General features: G+C 49.4%; 1 protein-coding gene across 1 annotated transcript in view; it reads right to left on the reverse strand.

Moving 5' to 3' along the window:
- Positions 1–9,756: 9,756 nt before the first annotated feature.
- Positions 9,757–17,750, reverse strand: part of PTGFRN (prostaglandin F2 receptor inhibitor) — an 82,437-nt gene continuing 74,443 nt past the window's right edge. The window contains exons 8-9 of the mRNA XM_025872519.2: positions 14,784–15,089; positions 9,757–13,309 (exon numbers count right to left, since the gene is read on the reverse strand). Coding sequence (XP_025728304.2) covers positions 13,143–13,309; positions 14,784–15,089 — 473 coding nt within the window. The 3' untranslated portion in view covers positions 9,757–13,142. The remainder of the gene's footprint in view (positions 13,310–14,783; positions 15,090–17,750) is intronic.

Below are 17,750 nucleotides of genomic sequence, written 5' to 3' on the forward strand. Positions count from 1 at the left end.
AATAAACACGTGTGCTTCGGGCCAGAGTTGCAGGCAGATTCCTACTCCATCCATCCACCCAACCATTTTTTAGTACTTCTATGTTCTGGGTGCTTTGGTAAATTCTGCATGTATGAAGATATTAACAGCCCAGTCTTTGTTCTCAGGAAACTTCCACTTAGTCAGATAACCACAATGCAATGTTGCAAGCACAACCATCAATGTAGCCCCTAAATGGAGTGAGAAAGGTTGGTGGGCAGGAGGGAAGGTCAGGATGGGCTGGGCCGGGCCAAATGAGACAACTAGGGAGGAAGGGGGGCAGGTACAGCTGGGGGAGAAGCAGCCTAGTGCCAGTAATGATGCACCAGCCACGCCTTCCTGTTTGAGTAAAGTTTGAGGCTGGTATGAAGGGAGCAGTATCTATAGGGGTAGGCTGGGGCAAATCTTACTGCACCATGAATGCCAGGCCTAGGACTTTGGCCTTTATCCCATAGACAAGGGGAGATTTTGAGGTCTTCTTCTTCTCCTTCTTTTTCTTCTTTAGGAGGAGAATGGCCTGATTGGGTTTTCCTTTTGATTTGGATTCCATGTTGTGTATTGCTAACTGGTTGAAAGATGAGGGAGGGAAGCAAGGTTAGAAGCAGGAAGGCCAGTTACGGGATTTTTGCAGTTTTCCATATAAGCAATGATGAGGTCCTGAATTAGAGCATTTAAAATATTGCAGAGGAATAGCTAGAGATGCATTTGGAATTAGAGGGTAGCCTCTGATCTTAGGATCTTCTGTCTGGGATGGTGGAGCATGGTGGAGGCGAGCAGGAGCACGACTGGCTCTCACACAAGGTAAGTTAGGTGAGGTCGCCTAGAACAAATACAGATAAAGAGGTACGGACATTTGAAGGCAGGAGAGAGCACAGCTGATTCAAGGTGAATGGGAAATCAGGCCAATCTTCAGGGGAAAGGTAACATTTTAAGACAGGATTTACTTTCCCAGTGGCCATATAGTAGGGTAACATTCAACAAATTCAGGTCTGGAAGCCTCTAACTTCTACCCCTCTTTAAGTTTTCACTTTCTCCCCCTCTGGATTTATTTAGTAGTAGCGATGGTATCTAAAAATTAACACTCCACGGTCAGTCAAACTACACATGTTAATGTCTTTAGTGAAAAGCTCTGTACTTCCCTTTTCAAGGTACTATGCAAGGGTTTAGCTTAATAAACAACCGTAGATAAGAAACAGTAGTCAGTCGGCATGAGCTCCTAACCGCATGGGCCTCTCCACAACACTTGAGTGCCCTCACAACATGGCGGCTGGCTTCTCCCGGATTGAATGATCCAAGAGAGACAGACCAAGGAGAAGATGCAGTGCCTTTTATGGACTAGTCTCAAAGTGACACATTATCACTTCCACCCTATTCTATTCATTAAAAGTGAATCACTAAGTCCAGCCCACACTCAAGGGGAGGGAAACTAGGCTGTGCCTTTTGAAAGGAGGAGTGTCAAGAATTCGTGGATATATTTTAAAGCCACCACAAACCTACACCTACATTTAAACAATTTTTAACATTTTTCTATATGTGCTTTATCATACGTGTGTGTGAATATGCATTTGTTAGAGAGAAAGGAAGGAAGGAAGAGAGAAAGAGAGAGAGAAGAGAGGGAGGAAGGGAGAGAAGGGGAGGGGAGGGGAAGGAAGGAAGGAAGAGTAACCAAATAAGGGAGCATGTGTTGAGTATCTAATTTATGGCTTAAACAAGAAATATCCTAAGAGTTAATAGGCTGTAGGGGCTACTGCAGGCAGGGAGCAGCTACAGGTCATTCAGAAAAGGCTGGTTTTAAGTAGGTCCTTGGGGATCTGGTCTGATTCAAATAGGCAGAGGAGGGCGGGAAGGAAATTCCAGTAGGGAGAAATGAAATGTACAAAGATACGGAGGCACGGATGTGCAGGTTATATTCAGGGAACAATTAAAGGGTAGTTTACCTTGAATGGGCATTGCAAACTACCTCCCCAGGCTGTTGACTATAATATCAGTGGGGCTTGAAGTACAGTAATTTGTCCATCATTCCAGTTGGAGAAATCATGGGTCATCCCCGGGCACCAAAATTTTAGGCAAATATACCCTATCAGTTAGTTATTGCTATAACAGCAAACATTCATTTTTGTTCACAAGCCTGTGGGTCACCTGTCCTGGAACAGCCTTGGATCCCTCTCCTATCCCTCCAATAGGCTAGCCTGAGCAGGTTTTCACCATGATGTCAGGGGTCCAAGAGAACTCGTGGGAACACAACAGCACTTTTTACAGCTTCTCTTTTTCTCATGGCTGCTAACACCTCATAGATCAAAGCAAGTCACATGGCCAAGTCCAAATGCAAGAGACAGATTAACAGGCTCCATCTTTTTAGTGAGGGGAACTGCAAAGTGACAGGGCAAAAGGAGAAGTAAAGAACTAGAACCACCGATGCAGTTAATTTGCAGGCAATCATGCACTTTTGAAAAGAGAATTCTTTGAGAGGTGAGCACTGACCACAGAGATGATCATTGCCAATCATACATAGTATCGGTATTCCCGAAATACTTTCAACCAAATAAATCTTATACAACTTCTCATTTCTAGCCGTTGCCAAAAAAAAAAAAATTTTTTTTTTCTCTCTTTCCATTTTAAGTGGCTCCATTTCTGCCAGAATTAACATTGACAGAGTGATGTCGTTTCTTTTCTGGAGCAAAAAAAGAAAAAAAGAAAAAAAAAGCAGTTTTCTGTTGTCAGGGGGGAAAAAAGAAGAAAGAAAAAATAGAGCCAGAAAGAGAGTGTTATTCTATTACCTTGGGAATCACTGCATTGTAATTGTAGCAGCTGAAAAGAATGTAAAAACACATTCCTGAGTCGGATGGAGGGAGAGAGCCAGGAATGGACAAAGCGACACAGGAATGTACTAAAGAAAAAATTCTGTTCCAGTTCCTGGAAGATTAATAAAAAAGAATTTTTTTTTTTCAGATTTGACATGCACAAATATTCCACAGAAATCCCAGGTATTGTGGCCTCCTCTCTGAAGCATGCGGGCCCAAAACTATTTCAACAGGGACATTTTCACATAGGCAATTTTATAGGAGAGCTCCCATCACCATGTGACAGGTATTAGAAATCCCATTTTACAGATGAGGAAACTGAGGCTCAGAGGAATCACCTGGCCCAGATTGTATGGCTAAGAAATGGCTGTCCTCTTGTTCTTGGCTTGGTGCTTTTATTTTATTTTTTAAATTTTAATTCCAGTATAGTTAACATACAGTGTTATATTAGTTTCAGGTATACAATATAGCTTTTCAACAATTCCCCACATCACCCAGTGCTTACCATGATAGGTGCACTTCTTAATCCCCATCCTCCCACCCACTTCCCCTCTGGTAACCATCAGTGTGTTCTCTATAGTTCAGAGTCTATTTCTTGGTTTGTCTCTTTTTTCCCTTTATTTTGTTTCTTAAATTCCACATGAGTGAAATCTTACGGTATTTGTCTTTCTCTGACTTATTTCGCTTAGCATTATACCCACTAGAGCCATCCATCCTGTTGCAAATGGCAAGATTTCTTTCTCTTTCATGGCTGAGTGATATTCCATGGTATATACATACCACATCTTCTTTATCCTTTCATCTGTCAATGGACAACTTGGGCTGCTTCCATAATTCAGCTTGATGCAAATGATGCTGCAGTAAACATAGGAATGCACATACATTTCTGAATTCGTGTTTTGGTATTCTTTGGGTAAACACCCAGCAGTGGAATTACTAGATCATAGGGCAATTCTATTTTTAACTTTTGAGGAAACTCCAGTTTTCCACAGTGGCCGCACCAGTTTGCGTTCCCACCAACAGTGCGCGAGGGTTTCCCTTTCTCCACGTCCTCACCAACACTTGTTTCTTGTGTTGTTGATTTTAGCCATTCTGACAAGTGTGAGGTGATAGTTCTCTTGCCATTCTACCTTCTAGCTTGCCATTCATGATTTCAGAAGACAGAATGTGTGTGGGATACAGTGCGACTGGAGGATGGTAAAGAAAACCCCCAAGGGGTCAGCAGGAAGCTGGGCATGATTCCCCCTGCTTGAGCTCTTACAATTCAGGTTAAATTGAGGGTCACTCCGCAAGTGCTGAACTTCCCAACATACAGGAAGCCCAGGGACTGAGCCTACATTCATGGAACATCAAGCAGTGACCCCACAGGAAGGGATCGCCGTGACTTCAGTCAACACCCTTGTGGAACAGAGGAAGAAACAGGCCTTGAGCGGGCCCAGCTGCGAGCTGGCCCTGGGCTGTGACCTTGCCCCTGAGCTGTGACGTTGCCCCCATAATGGAGAATGGTACCTAGATCTCTTCCCACTTGCCCGGTTCCACCAAGAGCTGACAGCTAATTAACCTAGGCTGAAGAGCTTTTCAGGGCAACCCCTCCTATCTGTGGGGGAAAGCCTGAACTGAACTTCTGTGGGCAGAGGCAAAAGCCAGGGCGTTGGGTGGGGATAGGGGTGGGGGTAGAAGACGGGGGGGGGGGCAGGGGGGAATAGGGGGCGCTAGCAGAAGAGAAAGAGCAACGGAAGGGATTCCTAGGCCAGGTGCTGTTTCCAAATATTCCCTTGGTAAGGGCTATTCCTTAAATTTCCTACCAGGGATTAAGTGACAGCCAGCCCCGATTTTTCAAAAAGGGAGTGGAGGGGGGTACCTGGCCGGCTCAGTCGGCAGAGCATACGACTCTTGATCTCGGGGTTGTGAGTTCCAGCCCCAAGTTAGGGGTAGAGTTAACTTTTAGAAAAACACAGAGTGGGGCTCAGAATATGTCCCAAAGAGAGGAAAAAAGGAGGAGGGGAGACAGGAAGCTGGCTATGTCTGGGCTCTGGGTCCCTCCTCCTCCCTTAGATACAGGTGCCCATAAAGAAGCTCAGGTGTTTCTGACCCTACTAAATAGCCCCATTTTTACCCTAGTTTCGTACTATCTTGTCTTTCCTCCCCTCTTCAAACTTCTGACGGTTTCCCAGTGTCCTGTATTCTGTTTGATTTCCTAAACTCACCCCTTCGGCCCACTGCAGTCGGGGGTGGTTGCGCACAAACACCCGCGGTCACACAGTGGACACGGCTCGGTTCTCCCTTTCATGGCGCCGGGTGTGTGCACCCGCCAGCAAACGTGCTTGGAGTTCTTTCCATCCTCCTCTGATGGCACTCTCTCCAGGATCTTCCCTCAGCCCCGTGGGCCCCTTCTCACTGGATCCTCCTCCCAGCCACCCCCAACACCATGGTCTTCTCCTGGGCTCTCAGCAGCCCTTTGCTGCTCCCGCGGCTCTCATCCCCCATCTGTATGCTGACAACCACAGATACACTTCCAGCCCCACCTTCTCCCTTCGGTGCCAGACCAGCCACCTAGCTGGTGTAGAACATCTCCATCTGAAGGTCCCCCGGGAAACTCCAACTGGAGTCTGACGCTGAAATCCTTGTCTTCTCTCTCATTGGTGGTGTCCATTGTGGTTGGATACACCCATATCCACCCAGACCCAAGCTTGGCCTCCACACTCCACATCCACTTCTTGCTCAAATCTTGTATGAACTCATCCTACCTGTTGCTGTCACAACCAAGGGCCTCGACTTTTCCGCTGGACTAATGCAGTTCATCTTCTGGCTTTGCCTGCACAACCTACTCCCCGCTACCAGAATGATCTAACATGTCAACATTGCCACGCATTCTCCTGATTAAAGCGTTTCAGGGGCTCCCCAGATATTTCTAGAAGATCAAGTCCAAACTCCTTGACGATCTTTACAAGCTGGCCCTTGCAAACTCTCCCACCACCTCACCCTTCAGACACAGAACCATTTGTACTTTTGCTGTGTCCTACCATCATTTCCCTCCCTACATGTGCAAAAGCTATCCCCTCTGCTTCGAACCTTACCCCCTCCCTACCTGGTAAATGCCTGTTCGTTCAGGAAACTTAAAATCTAGGTTTGTAGATTGTATAATTTTTATATGATAATAACAGGAATTATTTACATGCCTCCCTCTCCTACAAGACCATAAATTTCATAATGACAGGGTCCAGTGCTTACTCATCTTTCTATCTGTTCAAATACTTGCTGAATGTTTAAAATATCCAGACACTTTAGCTGGTGTGTACTGATTTAGAATATGCACAGTTGTCTCCCCACCTTGGCCACAGCTTCACTTTGTGCAGTCAACCTGGCCTTTTGGAAGCAGATGATCCTCTTTCTGTCATGCCATCACGAGGTCAAGAGCAGCCTAACGCTACGTTCCCATGTTTACGTCATTCACCTCACTTCACCTCATCACGTAGGCATGGTACCATCTAATGTCATCACAAGAAGGGTGAGTACAGGACAATGAGATATTTTGAGAGAGAAAAACCACATTTGCTCATTTTATTGCATATTGTTATAATTGTTCTATTTTATTAGTAATTATTGTTAACCTCTTACTGTGCGTAATTTATAAGTTAAACTGCGTATAGCTACTTACAGGGAAAAAAAATAGTAAATACAGGATTTGGTCCTATCTGGGATTCATGCATCCACTGGGGGTCCTGGAACGTGTCCTCTGCAGGTAAGGGGAGGGCCTAGTGTGCAGACTTTGAAGTGAGAAAGGTCTGGGTTCAAATCTTCCTTCATTTGGGTTCAAATTAATGTCTGTCTTAAATCTCCTTATCTCTGAGAATTGGAACTGTAACTGTAGGAACTCCATTATCTGAGATAATCAGAGCTGTTAATCAATTAACAGAAAATGTCAGGTGAAGCTGAGAACTGTAGAAAGATTCCTGTGTATCTTACACAGGGTCGTCTCACCTCAACCAACACACTCATTCGCTCATCTCTGGACATAAGCCCAGGTCTTTCCTTTGGGTATGGGTCTGCTGTCCCGAGCCTCCTGTCCTGTCCCTTCATAAACCAAACCTATCATGTCTTATCTAAAACTTTCAGCTTTGACTGCTTTCACATGAAGTAAGAATTTAGGATTTTTTTCAAATGAAGTGAGAATTTAACAAACATCTGTGAAGCCAACAAAGTATAGAATCTTTCCATATTGTGGTTTGTCCCCCATCAGTTGTTAATAGTTTTGCCTGGACCTACTGACAATGATTTTTTTTTTTTTTTTTTTTTTAAAGCAATCTGCCGGGGCGCCTGGGTGGTTCAGTCGGTTAAGCTTCTGCCTTCGGCTCAGGGCATGCTCCCAGGGTCCTGGGATTGAGAACCTGCTCAGCGGGGAGCCTGCTTAACCCTCTCCCTCTCCCTCTGCTGCCCCCTCTACTTGTGATCTCTCTGTCAAATAAATAAAAATCTTTAAAAAAATAAATAAATAAAGCAATTTGCCTCTGTTGAGTCTTTCCAGAGACTTCATCTTACATTTACCAACACTTGGTTGGGAAGCGGAGCTGGGGACACAAGCCACCCACACGGGGTCAGCAGGTAGCTTCCTCTGCACCCGTGCTCCCCAGGGTCGTTCTGATGGAAGGTGTAGTGTCAAGTGCACTCACACAAAGGAAGTCAAGTCACAAGATTTTTTACTTACACCTCCCAGCAACAGGGGCGGGGGGCGGGGGGGGGCAACAAGCTGGGGTAAGGGTAGCCCTCCATACTAGGTCACGAGGGAGCAGGAGACAGACAGCAGGGTAGCAAGCACCTATTACTTTGAAGGAGCTTGGGGTGGAGGTCACTAACTTCTCTAGGGCTTGACCCTAAGTGGTTATTTTAAAAGGTACCCAAGGAAAAGCAAAGCAGGAACTTATGGCAGGATTCCTCAACTTCGGTCCCTAGATAAGCATCCAAATTCTGGGCGGGAGAAGCACTGTCACCTGTAAAATGCTTAGGCATCTCCTCACAAGACCTCTTTCTTTGGCCCTCAAATTTCCTTGGTGTACATACTATGGAACGAATTTATACAATCACAGGACCAGCCCTGGCGGCAAATACACAGAGAGGACTCAGGCGAACACCAGCTCGGCGGGTGGAGCTCAGGTGTGCCCGAGCAGTCGGCACGCCTCAGGGGGCGAGCGTATTAATCATGCCATTCTGTATTGTTTTCTGAGGCTTTGCTATCTAGGGCCTCACTGATCCCAGGGACTGCTCCTCCCGGAGCCAGCCAGTTCCTAGAGAGGAACTGATTCATCGTGAGCCTGCCTTCCACGTACAAAGCCACCGATCCAGAGCCCGCATCCCTGCTACCTTCTCCCCCTGGTGCTCCCACTCAGGACCACTATCCCCTGCCCTGCTCACCCCAGGACCAGGTCCCAGAAAACTAGGGACAACCCCTGCACCCCACAGCCCACTGAAATGATCCCAACGAATCATCCCTAAGCCTGTGGACCCTGACTTGCCTGTTCTTCCCGTGAAAACCACAATAAAGGCTGTTGCCCATGCTTCTCCCTCCCTCTGCCTCCCAATGGCCCCTCGCCTGCCCCGTGTGGCCTCCCAGACTGTGGCATGGTGTGCCCCCTCCTCTTGGGATCTGTGAGAACACAGTATCTTTTCAGTGGCAGTCATCTCTTGTTCTGCTATCCCTGTATTACCTACTAACAAAACCTGTATTTTAAAAAACAGGGTGCCACACGCACTGGGCTGTGGGTCTGAGGAGATGAGTAGCTTCTCTCTGGAAGATCCAGCTACATGGAGAGCAGTTAAGAGAGCCTCTGCTGGAGCCACCCTGGGATGACTTGAGGCACTGAACCCGCCCCATGGCATGTTGTATTAATCCCGGTGTTAGCTCTTGCCGTAATTAGGCCCTGGGGTGGGGGTGGGGGTGGGGGCGGGGGCGGGGCATGGCAGGCAATGGTCCCTGCCCTCACGCCACTTTGAGGCTCCCAGAGCATTTGTCAGGGGACCCATGCCTAGCCTAGAGGGGCAGAAAAGGCTTCCTGGGCCCTGAAGGAGAAGTACGAGCTAGACATGCAGGAAGAGGTATCTAAGCAAACAGTATGTGCCACGGCCTGTAGACGCCTAATTAAGCGGCAAGTTCCCTGTGCTGATCAGCCCAATGCCGAGGCTCACAGTAGGTTGTGTAAGCAAATTTTCGATTTGTTTTTAATTTAAACCGAGGCAGGAACAGTGATGGGCCATTTCCCACAGCAGAGCACTAATTGTGCATTGACAGACTGCGTGTACCTTCTACATGTCCGCAACTGCCAATCCCTCGGCCAGGTTAGGAACTAGGACACAGCCCCAGCCCCTGAAGACCTCACCATGAGAGATGCTCCCTGCCCAGGACACACACGGGGCCCCGCAGGGGGGGGGGGCGGGAGGGCAGCAGGGAGTCGGGGTTCTCGGCGTTCTCCCCAGTCTGGGCTCCAGAAGCCGGCGGCGTGGGAAGGAGCACCGTTTTTACATCACAGGGGCTGGCACCTTCTGGACCGGTTTGGCTCCAGACTGGGTCATGAGTCAGAAGCGCCGTTGTGCTTGTCACGATACGGTCACAGAACCTTGTGTTTGTTTCCTCATCTACAGACAGGAACAACATCTAACTTCCCCCTTTCATGACAAGAGACCCGAAAGGTCATGAGAATTCACCAAAGAACCAGGGGACCTTGCTAGGCAACAGGACCCTGGCCCTCAGCCTTCCGCCTGGCGGGGATCCAGTGCGGATCCTGTTAAACCCACTTCTTTTATCTCGGGGGAAGACCTCTAGTGCTATCACAGCATTCAGAGAGCCTGGAAGGTGCTGGAGGTGCCCCTGGAAATTCAGCCACAGCCCCTCACACAGAGATGAAAGGGCAAGGAGACCAAGATCAAGTTCCTCACACAACTTCAATTTAAATTAAACTTCCTTTAATGAAATAAAAAACAAACGGTGCATTGCATAATATTTGTGGTCACAGTATAAAACAATACAATTGGTTCGTATAACATCGGATATGGACAAAAATACACAAGACCCTTTCTTTGTCTACGTAAAATCCGGCAGATCCTTATGTGCCACGCTCAGACAGACAGAAAGTCACCTTTTTTTCTCCTAGTGATCTGCACACAATATTTATCACTGAGAATTTGCTCAAACAACAGAGAACTTACCCAAATCCTAGTTCCCTTCTTCCTCTGTTGTCATCGGTGAGGCTAAAAAAAAAAAAAAGTTTTCTGAAAGTAGCAAGTTGTGTAGTATTGCTTATTATTCCTGCCAAAAAGGCTCAGTCTTTGGCTCACAGATGTCAGTGACAAAATCATGGCTGCAGGCAGTCTGCAAAACAAGAAGCAAGAGCCGCCGGGGAAAACAGACAAGGGTCTGGGCAGGAGGGGCGTCCTTTGCCAGGATCTTGGGGGAAAGCCACATGGGCAGGGAGGGGGAGAAAAAGCACACAAATAAATAAATGCCTAAATTAAGATTTAAGTCCAGTTGGTGAGTCAGGGTTCCACCGTCCCATGGAAAAAATCTGAAAAGTTGTTAAAAAGTCAGAGTTTGCATTTTTTTCTTTTTTCTTTTTTTAAAAAGTGAAAAGTGTATGTAAACATTACAAAGTAAACAATTTAAAGTAATTTCGAGGCTTCTATCTGAACATAGCTCAGGCTCTTTCTGGGGATATTTTTGTGACTAGAAAAAAAACCCAAACTTTTGATAAAGTTTCTTTTTGTTAAGAAGTGCAATTTCATCTGGGTGAATTGTGGCTAGGTTCTTCTTCCACTCGTATGAGTGCTTCCGGCAGGAACCCCTTCCAGAAGAGCACTGTGTGGGGAGCCCTATTTGGTACAGCTGAAGAGTGTATCTCACACTTTTAAAAGGACACACATTCCAGGCCAGTTTCTGTCTCTGGAAGGCATGTGGTCCCTGGGACAAGACCCTGGGATTTCTTCCTCCTCTGGACCAGCCCCTCTAGGCGACTTGCAGTAGGGCCCAATGATCAGAGGGTGGGGTTGGGGTCAATGCCTGAACACCCCCAGCCTTGAGCTACAACGGAGTTCGAAAGGAGAAGGTACAGCGTGAGCACATGTTACTTCTCCTGCCGAGTGTCTGCTATGACCCCTCCCTGGTCTCACGTCAACCTGGGGCCACCTGGTCACACGTACAGCTAAGTACCCTTTCCTCTACCAAGAAGGGCCTGCACTACAACAATCCTGAATCCTCTTTTAGGAGTGATAACCATGTGGGCCCGAAGGGCACGGGTGTCACTAATAGCACCTGTGAATATGTGGTCTCTCTTTAATTCCCTATCTACAATCACCTGTCACCCACCTCCTCTGAAATCGCAGAGTCCACAAACGATGGGTAGAAAAGACCCGAATCTAGAGCTATCAAGGCCTCCCCCTCTTCCTCCGGTCGCCCATGCTCCAGTGGGGCAGACGCTGGGCTGGGAACTCATCTGTGCTGCTACCGTTAGCATGGTGTCTACCACGAGGGGTCCCCTGTGTGGGCAGAACAAAAAGGGGAAGCTGGGTGGCAATCTGCACCCCCCGCCCCCCGGGGAGTGGGAGGGGAGACTCGGTGACAAGGGCAGAAGGGATTGTGGGCAGCACAGTGAGGGAAGTGGAGGGGACGATGGTGAGCCGAGGGAGAGTGTGGCTCGTCCGGCCCATTGTGACAAAGAGCTGCACATGAATGGCCATCATTTTGTATGACTTTATTGCTCAAAACAAACGAATCTTTTTTCCGTTCGGAAGACAGAGCAGTGTTAGATTCGTCAGAGCCAGGATAAAAGCACAGAGGATTGCAATGCAGGGCATGAGTCACCAGTGAGCCTCAGAAAACCCCACTGGGACGCTTCCGAAAGGCCAGTGCTGTGCAGGGGCAGACGCCTCAGGGAGCAGAGGATCTCTTTTGGTCCGTGTCCTACTCTGGGTACGAGCAATCGGGCAAAACAGATTGCTCTCAGATCTACTTTGTAGGCTGTTCACACAGCAGTAAATTGCTGGTTTCCTCCGTGTGCCTAACAGGAAAGCAAACATATCACAAAGCATACCCTTTCTCGCTAACCCCCTGCAGGGGATCTTACAAAGACTTGAAGGACTGAAAAGGTCATGGAAAATGCATGGTTTTCTTCCAGGCAATTCCTGATTCTGTGAAGTCAGACAGTCTTGCAAGCAGCAATACACCTTCACGTGAAGGAGCCCAAACAGCCCGTGAAGGACGCGGGGCATCCGTGGGTGCCACTGGCAGTCCCTTGGTGGCCAAGGCCTTCGCCACCCACAAAGGGCAGGAGCGGGGGGCGGTGGTGGCTCCCTCCTCCAGACATAGCCCCGGCACCAGCGCGCCCCTCCTGGCATGAGCTGCGGGCATCTAACTCTCAGGACCCCCTTTCACACTTCCGGGGGCCCCCCGAGGCGCGGTGGCCTCGGAACCACTGGAGCGAGTGCCTTCTCCTTCCCTCGTCCCCATCCTCTTCCTTGAGGACCTTCGTACTGCTCTGGACAGAGGTGGCTGTGTATTTTTCTTCATATTCATATTCATTCTTAAGGCTAAGGTGGCAAGATAAGGTGCTTGGTGGAGAGCCAAATTCTAGATTCCAGGGCCATGTCAGCACGCTCACATAAAAGCAAATACAAAGGAAATGGAAAGGGGGCAGAGAAGCATTAAAAAAAAAAAAAAAAAAAAAAAGGAAAAAAAGAAAAGCATTTGGGCTCAGTAAGAAGTTACATACTGCAAGTTTAGATTTCAAATGTCGTCTAAACCCCTGAAAATCCGGGGTGGGTAGGGTGGTAAAAGCCACCAGTCAGCCTTCGGCACAGGTCAGGGTGGGGCAGAGGGCTGCACTGGCAGCTCTCCTCACACGGGCCCCCCACGCGGAAGCCGGCCCCTGGCGGGCAGCTCCGTCCGTCCCCCCCCACCCCCCGAGACCAAGAACTCTGAGAGCCATCGTCCCTCCTCCCCGCAACCCCTCGAAACCAAACATATGAACACACACAGGTCAGAGATCTATCAACCGGCAGGAGAAAAAAAATTAGACGAAGGGGTAACCATTAAAAAGCCGCAGCTGGAAACACACACACACGCGATTGTTCTACCAGAAAGTGCCGTGGGAAGGAGAGCCGTGTGCTGGTAAACGTGTCCGCGCTCAGGACTGGACATGCAGAGAAGAGAGCGCGCCAGGTCCCACCTGAGATGAGAGAGGACTGGTTTTTAGTGTCACACACTGCGCGTGAAAAGCTCGCTGCCCTCTTCCCGCCCAAATCGCTCCTGCACCGCCCTGGTGGCCGCTCCCCGGCGGGGCCCTAGTCCATCTCCATGGACATGAGCCGGCGGCGCTCGCGCCTTGTCTCCTGGACCTCCTTCTTGCAGCACCAGTGCGAGCTGCAGTAGCCGATGAGGCAGGACAGGAGCCCGATGACGGTGGACAGGCCCACGCCGATCAGCAGCGGGTACTTGAAGGCGTTCAGCACTGGGAGGAAGGGAACAAAGGGATGCCGGGTGAGTGGTGCAGGAGGCGGCCACGGGAAGCCCACCTCCTGGCCTCCCCTCCCCTCCCCAGGAGAGGTAACCCCCCCACCCCCGCCCCAGAGGGCTTGAGCTGTATCCAGCATCTAGCACAGCGCTCTCGAGACACGAGCACTCTTATCTGTGTGTGCACAAAGTGAGTAGATCACACCCCACCCAGTTCTGTGGGGGAGAAACAAAAAAACCAGGAAAAAAAATTCATTTGATGTCTCTGAATGTCAACTTGCTTTTTAGGGTTTTGGCAGGAGATGGATTTTTAAAAGTCAGGATAAGGGCACCGCGCATTCAGCAGCAGATGCATCCTTAAAAAAACGGTTCATAAATCAATTCTATGCATCAAATAACTGAAGTGTACTCGGGGAGCTATTTTAAGTAACACTATAGTAAATTATCTAGCAAAGTGAATAATCGCTCCCTTGTTCGGGAAATCTGGGTTTTCATATGGAGCTACTGCAAGCAAGGAATTTCTAAGATGCAAATAGGGTTTAAATGACGAAGTTTCAGGAATGCACAAACACCGTACAGATCGCACACATTCAAATCCCGAGTCTCTTCGCCCAGAAGCACCAGCACTCCTTGGGCGGATGCTGGCATGCTGGCTGCTGCCTGACATTTCACGTGGCTCACCTTTCAGAGCAGCCCGACGAAAGACAGGTACCCCATTGCAGAAGAGAAGAAACCAAGGACCACAAAGGCTAAGTCATCTGTGGACAAGCTGGGGTTCCAATTCCAGTCTCTCCCAAACTGACATCCCATCAGGGAAACACACTCCAAGGCCCCTCCTAACCCTCGGAGGTGCTGGGGCTTTAATGCTCTCCATGGAATCTCCCCGTTAACATTTAGTCTGAAGCTTTATGCAGAGAAGATGGGTTTCTCACTAGCCAAGGACCAAGTGCCCCCACTCTGGGATGCTCGGGGAGCAGAGGGGTGCGAAGGGGGCCCTCTGACCACCTAGTTAGAATGACTCTGGCGGCAGTGTGGGCTAACGAAGCAGGGAGCCCCCTTCCCATCTCAGGGTTCCGGAGAGAACCCCCTCTATGCTAACGAAACCAGGCAGAGCCTCCCTTTTCCAAGAAGAAAACCAGGAGGAGGGCAGGAGTGGCAGGAACCCACTAACTGCCTCCGCTGAGGACCTGAACCCACTCTCTCGATGATGTTCTCTGCCTCTGCCCGGCAGAGTCCATGCCAACCCTATGACAAGGGAAGTGGGTTTGCACGGAATTTACAGAAAGCAGCAGAAATCTCTCCAGGAAGTCTTAAAAATCGTTTCCCAGTGGTGCCTCCGGCGCACAGTACCACTCCTGGGGAAACAGCTGCGGGCCTGGGCCAGGTCTGGAGAGAGCACAGTCTCAAACGGTGGCCACCTGAGCCTGTCAGCTGCGGCGCAGCACAGAGACTTCACCACGTGTCGGTCTTACCATCCATCTTCACAGTTACAAAGATGGGCTTGGAGTAGATCTCGGCCTCCTTCTGCCAGGAACCTGTCGGGGACTTGACCCACGGAGTCACGGAGCAGTAGTAGTTGCCAAAGTCCTGGTCCTCGGAGCTGTGGACTTGCAGCAAGAATTCCAGCACGCTCACGCGCTCCAGGCTGAGCTCGCTCTTCTGGTCCCTCTCGGCCGTGGTCACAATCCCCTTCCGGTCCAGGGAAGACAGGAGGACGGGAGCCTTGTCCAGACCGAAGGAGTGCACCGCAAACCAGGACACATCAAAGGCCATGTCGTCTGTGGATGACAGACCAAGCCGGAACCCTGGGTCAGTGCAACGGGCAGAAATCGCACGTGGGGCTAACACGCACGTCACGTCACTGGGGGCCAGCGCGGCTTGCCGTGCCTTAGGCCAGCCCCACAATGGAGGTACTGTCACACTCCCCGCCTCTGTGGCAGGGCCCAATACCTCATTCCAAGTCACAGAGCCGGGAGCAGCACAGCATGCGGCTTCACCCACAGAGTGTAGCTCCAGAGTCCTCCCTCTTAACCACACCGCCACCACCACCCAACCTCAGGAGCACCCAACACTGTCTCCCACAGGGAACACAGGACGTAAAGCTGCTAGGTGGTGACGCTGCATGCTCTGTTTGCCAAAGCAGGGTCCTCTGACATGTCAGGCGGACGAGCCCAAGACCAGGAGGACACCAATGTAGTCAAGAACAAAATGTATGTAAAGTGAACCGTACAAAATTTAGAGTGGTAAATAGTTTAGGGCTTTTTTGTTTTGTTTTGTTTTTTGTAGATTTTATTTATTTATTTGTCAGAGAGAGAGAGAGCAAAAGCAGGGGGAGTGGCAGGCAGAGGGAGAGGGAGAAGCAGGCTCCCCGGAGCAGGGAGCCCGATGCGGGACTCGATCCCAGGACCCTGGGATCATGACCTGAGCTGAAGGCAGACGCTTAACGACTGAGCCACGCAGGCGTCCCAACAGTTTAGGTTTTATTGTTCACTGTGTTTTTTCCCTTGCAGATGTGCTTAAGTTCAAGACAAGAGGAAAAAACACGTCCAGCTGAGAAAGTGGAACACAGCTGAACAGTCCGAGAGAGGATGCTGCTGAATCTCAAAGCACTTTGCAAAGTCACGGTTCTAACAGCCTCAAACAAATGAACATGGGCATAGGAGAAGGAAGACTCTGGCACGTTGAAGACGGAGCACACATCATAAGCCCCTGACCTCATCTTCTGGCCCATTCCCTACTGACACCAGCTGTGTCGGGCCCGGGGTGCATTCAGCAGGCCAAGAAGGATTGCAAGGCCACACACACCTTTTATCTTAAATTCACCTGATAAGGCTTTCTATATAAATGTTAAACGACACCATTTTTGTTACACAAAAAATAACATTTATTCACTTCATGAAAATACACTAATAACCTCAAAAAGCACTATCTTAAGTGCTGTAATATGATTACACAAATCATATTCAGGTGCTTACGTACTGAAAAGAAAGAGAAGCAAAACAAAAAGCAAGACTTTCTACAAAATTATCCAAATGATGATTCCTTTCCAACTCACTCTGAACATATTAAGGGCCAGGGCAAACCTCAGTCCCACCTACAGGATGACTGCTCTCCACTCCAACGCTCAAAGTACCTTCTTTTCCACCCCATCGGCCCACTGTGGCACTTGGGCAGAAAATCTGATTTTTGCCAGTGTTAGGGGTCATCTCGTACCAAGAAGACCACCTCCCTGGGGGCAGCGGGAGTGCTGTCAACGCCCTCATGCCCTCACAGCCTCACGCTGTGCTGCCGTCACCTGCAGGGGCTAGGAGGATCCTGAAGGCGAGAAGTCACGACTGTGTCCCCACTACTTGGGTGCAGATTCTAGCCCCAGTCCCGCCATGCCTCATGGAGCTCCAGGCTACCGCGCCAGACTCCCGGCACCAGTACTGGCTAGCCATGTGGCCTGGACGAGCAACTTAACTCTCTGTGACTTAGGTTCCTCAGCTGTAGAAGGAACATTCCAACTTCGCCCGTGGTTAAGTTAGTCATCTCTGCGAAATGCTTACAACTGCACCTGCCTGGTACACAGTAAGTACTCACTGCCTGCCCGCCGTGAACACCCTTATCTCTACACTACAACATACACAGTCTACGAACAGATGCTGCCACAGGGAGGGCCTTACCGCCGGCAGCAGAGGCCCTTGGTGCCCCTAACATTCTCACACCCGTACCCTCTTCCAGAGGACTGGCTTCAGCTGACGGAAGCCACCTCCTGGAGGTTTAGAAACACCCTTGCTCCCCAAGCATTCGGACTGTGGACAGTGACTGAGGAATGGCGGGGAGCTAAAAGCCTAGTGCCTTAGCTCACGGAGGCCGTACCCTGTGGTACCACCCACGCGCCAGAGCTCCCCGGGTGTGTGGGTGTGTGGGTGTGTGTGTGTGTGTGTGTGTTGGGGGGGGGAGTCAGACTTGTTCTGAATTCACATCTTTGCCTGGCTTCTTTCCCTGCTCTGTCTTGACTCCCTTGCTCCCTGGGAGCACATCCTCAATCACTTGCACGCTTGTCTCAGGCTTTGCTTCTAGAGAACCTGCCTCTAAAGGGCAGTGATCTGCCCTGTCCGTCCCCCTCTGGGCACGGGAGCACCTTGGCACTAGGCCCACTTACGCGGTATGTCCTTTCCAAAAGAAAATTCCTTCACAGCCCATCGGGTGCGTGAGGAAAAACTAAATTACAGCGTGTGCTTAATTATTCAGAATCTTCTACCCACACAGTCCAAGAGTGCAAAGTTCTGGAAAACTGTGATCTGCATCATAACAGCCACCTATAGCTTCTGTAATTACCCTGGAAGAAAAGACTTTTATATTAAGGGCACAACTGGTGACCCATTAATTTACTGAGAAAGAACATCTAAATGATTTATTTTGGTATATATATCATCCATGAGCTTCGAGGGTAA

This window comes from Callorhinus ursinus, unplaced genomic scaffold (genome assembly GCF_003265705.2).
Source record: "Callorhinus ursinus isolate GAN/ISIS: 27379988/994484 unplaced genomic scaffold, GSC_fseal_2.0 scaffold9, whole genome shotgun sequence".
Taxonomy (NCBI): domain Eukaryota; kingdom Metazoa; phylum Chordata; class Mammalia; order Carnivora; family Otariidae; genus Callorhinus; species Callorhinus ursinus.